Raw genomic sequence first — 8,076 nt, forward strand, 5'->3', positions numbered from 1 at the left:
GGGGGTGGGGTATACATGTCAAAAGACTCAAATCCACTGCAATTACCACTTGCACGCGATCTTTCCCGTTCGTAACGTTAGACCAATATCTAGTTCAGTTACTAAAGACAATTGGAGTCTGTCTTTCTGAAGTTTAATAAAATAAGCTGAGCATGATGCATAGCAACTACTCTAGAGGAAATATATAGCTTCTCTCTGGAAGATCAACAAGTATGCGACGTCCTCTGTGAAGGCTTTGACTTCACACAGAAACTGGAATAACTTAAAATCGTAGTACCCAACTACATCTTACTGTCATTTTTTAAAGTCGGCATATATATATATATATATATATATATATATATATATATATATATATATATATATATATATATATATTATATATCTATATACATACATACTAGGGATGGGTTAACACATGCATTATTGTATTAATCTGCACGTAAAACTTAAACAGCTATTAAGGAAATCGAACAGAATACTTTGAACTATAGCTGGTTCACTTAAGGTAGATTCTTGGATGAGCCTTATTCTTACGAGACGTTTGTCTGGTGGCCGCTGATTGGCTGGTACCGGGAGGTAGGCAGCTCCCAGCCAATCAGCGGCCGCCTAACTAACGTCTCGTAGGCATAGGGCTCACCCAAGAATCTACCTTAAGTGAACCAGTTATAGAAACTGAACACCTGGAATTACCTCTAGCTCGAGAAGGGAAAGAAGTTTGTAAGAAGAAAAACCGCCAATCTTCACATTCCAACGACTGTCACCACCGCTACAGAGACTTCCATATAACATCTTATTTGGAAAACAAAGCGATACACTAATTTATATCTTTGTGGAAACCACTATCTGATAATAAAGGAAAAAGAAAGTAAAAAAAATATCACCCGGTAACGAAAGTGCAAAGTAACAAGCACACCAAGCAAAGATCACAGTCGAAGCTTGAAACAAGATTTCAAACCAACGAATTCAGTGCAAATGCGAGTCAACTGAAGTCAATTGGGAAGATCCCATTTTATGCGTCTAACCCCATATGAAGGGAAAAGTAAAACGTTCATGACGATTACGATAACGATCATGAACTCAATGCAAATGCTTCTCCAATGCAATAAGTGCACAATACAAAGCGTTTCGCTCCAGCTGTCAGTACAAAAAAAAATAGTCGGCTATTGTCTCGAAATATTTCTCAGCTCCAAACCACTTGTCCGTCGTTAAGTGGAATGTTAGCCACTAAAAAATTCCACTTGGCAAGCGTCCTCCTAGACTGCTTCCTTCAACCGTAATAAATTATTCTCGATCTTTCATTTACAAGTTTCTTTCAAGTGAACGAGAACTAGTGTGTAGGGAGTTGACTGGCAACGTTGTAACCTTGATACGGGCCTAATCTTCTTCGCATCAGAGTGACCAATATACTCAGCCTCACAGCCCCTTTGTTGGGAAATGGAACTGGAGGAGGAATCCAATTTACGTGTAATTGGACCAATCAGCATTTCAAGAGATAGAGGTGTGTGACTCAGTCACGAAGGCAGTTGACTGCCATTTATGCCTCCCAACTCAGTTTTGTTAATAAGGAATCCATTATGTAAGAATACAGGTAAGGAAACGGTAAACATTAAGAAATATTTAAGGACTTTTAGCCATTTGCTAATGGGTGATTAAGAAGTTTTGTGTGTGCGTTTTTTTTTTCTTTTTTTACTAGCACACGTAATTTGGTTGCCTCTTAACTTCCGGTACAATTAGGTTTCAGTTTAAAAATCGATACAGAACGAGGGAAAACTGACATGAGGAAATAATTGAAGATAAATGTGCAAAGCACTCAAACAAAAGCAGCAAAACGGGTTAGGGCAAAAAAAACTATGACATGGCGCATATAAAAGTCGTGCTACAACTTTTGAACTGGAGCATCGCCATTCGATAATATTGTCGTAAGAGCATTCTACAGGATCTCAAAGGGAATGAGACCCTTCTGGACACTGGGTCTTGGACGTGTATCTTAAAAGTGTGTGGATGATTGTGCTCTGCAGCCTCTGCTGAGGTAAGAGAACACTCTTTATAGCCCCGTCCAGCGAGTTTGAAGTTATCATATTGCACTGTGAAGTGGCAACCTTCCTCGAGAAATTCGCTACACTTTTGACCGCTAGGTTGTCAGGGCACAGTAATGCGACATTCAGATTTGTTGGCCAAAGTTCTTGGGACACAGATACCATATATGCCGATGGGTTTCCTGCAGAAATAAAACTTATGGAAGAGCACCCTTAACTAATAGGTTACACCATAATGACCTCTTGCCAAAACAGAAACCACCACTGAGAGCAATCTTGTCAGAAAGGTCATACTGTCATGTACCCAGATCCAGACATAACAGCAATGTTCCAGTTATGAAAGCTTACAGAACGGAAAGGTGTGAAGCATGGGGAGTAAAAATAGAATTTTTTAGAAACCGGATAGTCTTACGAACAAAGTGTTTTCTTCCTTCACCTTGGATGATACATTTCTAGATGTTATGAAATTTAATCATGTATGTAGTCAACGGAAAAAAAAAAATATTTCCACATGTTCAGAAATTTCCCAAGTTGAGTTCGATCTGTTCATCACGATGAAGCAGTTTGCAGAATCAATAAACAGTGGCTCACTGTGGAACCCGATCTCAGTACTTTTCATCTGGAGAAGTGAGATTCCTTCACGGGAAGAAAGTTGTGACTAATTTATCTTTAATTATAGTTATTTATAGTTATGTGTTATGGGGCTACTTTCATCAACTGGATACAGAAGGTTGGTAGATGTTCGCTAATCTGTGTGCTTAGCAGTGAAGTCTCTAAAAGTGGCAAAAACAAAAGGGAGTGCTGTGTAGTCATGAAATCTGCCAACCACTTTACCTAAAAGCGGGCCCGTACCTAGAGTTTTTATTTTATGGGGGGGAGGGGGTCGTTTTTCCTAAAACTGTTTGTTTGTTTGTATGGTGATTTTACGTTGCATAGAACCAGTGGTTATTCAACAATGGGACCAACGGCTTTACGTGACTTCCGAACCACGTCGATAGTGAACTTCTATCACCAGAAATACACATCTCTCACTCCTCAATGGAATGGCCGAGAATCGAACCCGAGACCACCGAGGTGGGACGCTAATACCATGACAACCACGCCGCTGAGGCGCTTTTCCCAAAACTGGACCGTTTCTTCTATGAATGTTATTGCATATTTATGTATATACAAGATGAAATACTTGAAAACGTTATTTTAGTTACATTAAGAAGAAAAATTGTGTATGCGGTCTACGCCTTTCTACCCGATTAGATGTTATTCAAAGTACTGACTTTGGTTAACAGAATTTCACTTATAATGTTGAAAGTTTGCACTTAAATTAAGGAATATTTCTTAAGTTTTATTGATTGATTCATTTATTATGTTAACGATAACATGCATATTACTTTATTTGTTGTTATGTTATATACTTTGACTTAACAAAAAACAATAATTAATTATTACTTTGTAAGTACAGTTCAATGAAAAGGATAGTCAGAAAATATGGGCTTCCAGAAATTTGGGGGAGGGGTCGTTCGACGTCCCCACCTCCCTCTCGGTACAGGCCTGTAAAGGGGGCATATATATAAAGTAACCACTACTGGGGTTGTGCACATACCAGCACATACTAAATACGAATGCAATCCATTTCCTGAAACACTTAAATGTCATTCACATTTCCCTGGAGGATACAATGATGAAGTGTTAAAAACACCACCAGAAACACTGACTGGCTTCTGAAACAATCATGTACCATATACTAAGACACTGATGGCCGAGAATGTATGTCTTAAGATTTCCAACATTTGACGAGTTCCTTCCATTTCATTTCTTTCGAATTAAAGGAGATTTACAACGAAAAGAAATTAGAATTTATAAGTTCATCTGCCCAAGCCAGGTTTGGAATCCGGGTGTTTGATAAGTTTCGCACTGGTCACTCATATCAACAAGATCTTGGTAGTCGAGCTTTTCAGAGATCGTTGTATCTTAAAAAAGTCCCAGTTCCGAATCATGGCTAGGTCAGATGTATTAGTTCATTATGATTCCCCTGTAGCCTAGGTATAACGAATTCTATATTACGTGACATTTGTGGCTTAATATTACTTTTAAATTAAAGAGATAAAGCCATGAGCGTATAAAGGGAAATTTTTTACAAAAAGTTATGTATGTATATATATGTATACACACATAATGTGTATATATATAATTATACATATACAGTATAATATATATATATATATATATATATATATTATATATATATATATATATATATATATATGTGTGTGTGTGTGTATATATATATATACACAACATACAATATATATTATAAATGTAATCTATTCATATAATATAGTATTTTATATATCTATATTGTATATATTATATTATATTATTATTATATCTATATAATTAATTATAGAAAACGAACTAGTCAATTAGTATATTAATTATAAATTACCTGGACGTAAATTATTCCCAGGAAATGAAAATTCTCTATGAAACACTTTGATTTTATTAATATAAAAAGGTCACATGTATGATGTGTCAAAAATTAATTTCATATATGACATTCATATAAATATAATATATACACATGCATAATACATTTTAACCAAGGTAATAAAAGGTTTAATAAAAATTTAAAATCATCCTTCCCAACTCAGTTGCGATAGAATCTTGGAGGAATCCAAGGATAAAATTAATATATTTTGTATGCGAGATGCGGATATGCGGTACGTACTACTACTATCTCTTCCTTGGAAACTACAGCAATTCATCCCAGATATTGTAAGGCATAGACTGACTCTATTTGAAACTGAAGTGTTGTGTAATTTGAAGATTCGTGATTTGAGATGAACTCGAGGAACTAAGGTATAGTGATAACATCTAGATAAGTGTCCCATTCTTGAAGAATCAAGAGCCGACTATCAGTGACAGACAAGTACAGCAAGAATGGTACATATACTTAACGTCACGGGGTCATATAAGTAAAGGAAAAAAAAGAAAAAAAAAGAAAAAACAAGCAGATCATCATCATAAAATTCTGCTTCAGGAGACAATTTTGTAATTGTAAGATATGTTTGTTAGATCACAGCATAAGAACCTAATCACACGGTTTTCGCGATGATACCATGGTAACACTGTCTCTTCATATACCCACGGAACACGGATGAGCTTGTCAAGCTCTCAGTTTCATGCGAACGATTTTATCAGATCATTTTTTTTATGTTCAAGGCTGACGTATTTGATCTACCACACGGACCTCCTATTGCTTCTCGCTAACATTGCCCAGTGTGTGTATAATGAACTCGGCAACAAGTTTTCCAAAAAAAATTACTTTCGTCACACCGAATAAACCCAGTAGTACTTATACTGCATTGTTCGAACGACTTTTCAGAGTTCTGTCATTAACAAACCATGATCATTATAATTGAATAAAATAAAGCATTATATACAATATATATATATATATTATATATATATATATAATATATATATATATTATATATACATACTACATACATACAGTAATATATATATATATTATATATAGACTACATACATACATACATACATATATATCTATATATATAATATATATATATATATTTATATATATATATATTGCAAGTTCCTAAGAACTTGAAAAAGAATCTACAGCCTCCAACGACACAAATCTTATCTATCCAAAACTAGTAATGACAATGAAAGCTAACAATTTATGGAAGTAATAACAGTCTAACTAAAGGTGACCCAAGGAAAATCGAGCAAGTTCCCAATAATGTCAATTTGGGTGTAAACATTATGTTTTTAATTCTGAAACACACATCTTACCTGTTACAGTTCCATCGAGTGGAGTCGCATGCTCCTCCAAGCAATTTCGATCCCAGGTAGTAAAATCGTAAGGCATCTTGGAAGGCAAAACTTTGATTATGGAAGATGTTTCCTCTCTTGCTTCTCGACGGCTTAGTCGCACCAGCAGAAGATAGCCCTCAGATATCGGCGAGCTGAAATACTTTATTTTAGCAAATCGCTGACTGTATAACAGCAGATCAGCTACAGAAGGTCAGTCCTGTACTTTGAGCGGTACTAATCTTATCAGGCGACCAATCGGGACGGTCAGTATCTTAGTATTTCAGTCAGGGTGACAAGGACGATGTGCGACTTTTTCCACGACTGCCTGCTGATAGACGTCTTACCAACCGGGCTTCGGGAAAGGGAGTGAGAAGAGAAGTCGAGTCTTGAGAACCGGGAGCTTGCTCCGGACCGGAGAGGGCGGGTCAGTTAACAACAACCTTGGACTCTCTCAGACTCACTGTATGGATAGCGGAGGAATGTAGTACTACCCTTCAGGCCTCAGGCAGGCTGCCTTCATTCCCTCCTGCGCTCTTCGTTAAAGCAGACTGAGAAAGTTGTTAAGGAAGGCGAAGAAAAATCGACAGCAACTGCGTATGAATACAAAAGGTTTAATGGAAGAAAATGCAACATGTGACTACTTGGATCCTGGTAACAAGACTTGGAGTTGTTATCTACGGTAATTTAATTTTTGGGATAAAATGGGAAAAGGGCACAGAAAGCAGACAAATGTGCCGTGTGCAAATAATGCTTTGCGTAACGGCTAATTTTTTTTTTTTCAGCCAAGTCACTGAGTTTTTTTCGGGCATGTCACACAGGTTCATCGTCTAACTGCATGCAAAGAACGAACTTGATTATTTTTTGGCAATGTACTGATTGCCGATTATTTCAATGAACACTTAGATTTTTTTAAATCAATATTTATTAATGTCTATATTTCCATCGATGAGAATTCGAATAATGTTTTTAGAAAGTTAATATCCAGTAAAATTTCAATGGTATTAAACCAGTATGTACTATCATAAAATAGTTATTCTATGGTACTACCAATGAATGAATGACTATACTCTGTTTTTATTTTATTTGTCCATCCGTCTATGGTGTTTGCGTATGGCAACACTGCGTCCCGGGCTTTAAACAATATCCTATTTCGAATATTAACGGTGTAATTCGCATTCTGTAAATTATTAAAACACTTTTCAGTTGCAAATTTACATCCAGATATTCTTTTATTTACCTAAAACTTAGACATAGCGTAACTATTTAAAGCCCGGGACGCAGTGTTACCATGCGAAAACACCACAGGCCGATGGACAGATGGTAACGGCAACAATCTCGTCATGAAATATTTAAAACTATTTTCTGAAATCCTCATTACCCCTAGTAAAGTGTCATTCCTTTATAAAATTGAAATATTTTCGCAATGACCAGGTGAAAGCGTTTTAATGCTCTCTTCATTAGCTTATAATAGCAGGTTTTCCTATTGGCCCAATAATAATAATAATAATAATAATAATAATAATAATAATAATAATAATAATAATAATAATAATAATAATAATTTTGTCCTGGTAGACAAAATGGTAATGAAGAACAGTAGGAGTAGGAAAACCAACCTCTAAGCATGGCATGGATAGACTATAAGAAAGCCTTCGACATGATACCACACACATGGCTAATAAAATGCCTAAAAATATATGGGGCAGAGGAAAACACCATCATCTTCCTCAAAAATACAATGCGCAACTGGAATACAATACTTATAAGCTCTGGAATAAGACTAGCGAAGGTTTAATTCAAGGAGAGGGATCTTCCAGGGCGACTCACTGTCCCCACTACTCTTCGTAGTAGCCCTGATTCCCATGACAAAAGTTCTACAGAAGATGGATGCCGAGTACCAACTCAAGAAAAGAGGCAACAGAATCAACCATCTGATGTTCATGGACGACATCAAGCTGTATGGTAAGAGCATCAAGGAAATAGATACCCTAATCCAGACTGTAAGGATTGTATCTGGGGTCATCAGGATGGAGTTTGGAATAGAAAAATGCGCCTTAGTCAACATACAAAAAGGCAAAGTAACGAGAACTGAAGGGATAAAGCTACCAGATGGGAGCAACATCAAACACATAGATGAGACAGGATACAAATACCTGGGAATAATGGAAGGAAGGGATAAAAAACACCAAGAGATGAA

The 8,076-nt window shown here is 36.3% G+C and overlaps 1 protein-coding gene across 1 annotated transcript in view; it reads right to left on the reverse strand.

Moving 5' to 3' along the window:
* Positions 1-6,314, reverse strand: part of LOC135217174 (carotenoid isomerooxygenase-like) — a 47,411-nt gene extending 41,097 nt beyond the window's left edge. The window contains exon 1 of the mRNA XM_064252896.1: positions 5,859-6,314. Within this exon, the coding sequence (XP_064108966.1) occupies positions 5,859-5,934 (76 nt within the window). The 5' untranslated portion in view covers positions 5,935-6,314. The remainder of the gene's footprint in view (positions 1-5,858) is intronic.
* Positions 6,315-8,076: the final 1,762 nt, after the last annotated feature.

The sequence above is a fragment of the Macrobrachium nipponense genome, chromosome 7 (genome assembly GCF_015104395.2).
Source record: "Macrobrachium nipponense isolate FS-2020 chromosome 7, ASM1510439v2, whole genome shotgun sequence".
NCBI lineage: Eukaryota > Metazoa > Arthropoda > Malacostraca > Decapoda > Palaemonidae > Macrobrachium > Macrobrachium nipponense.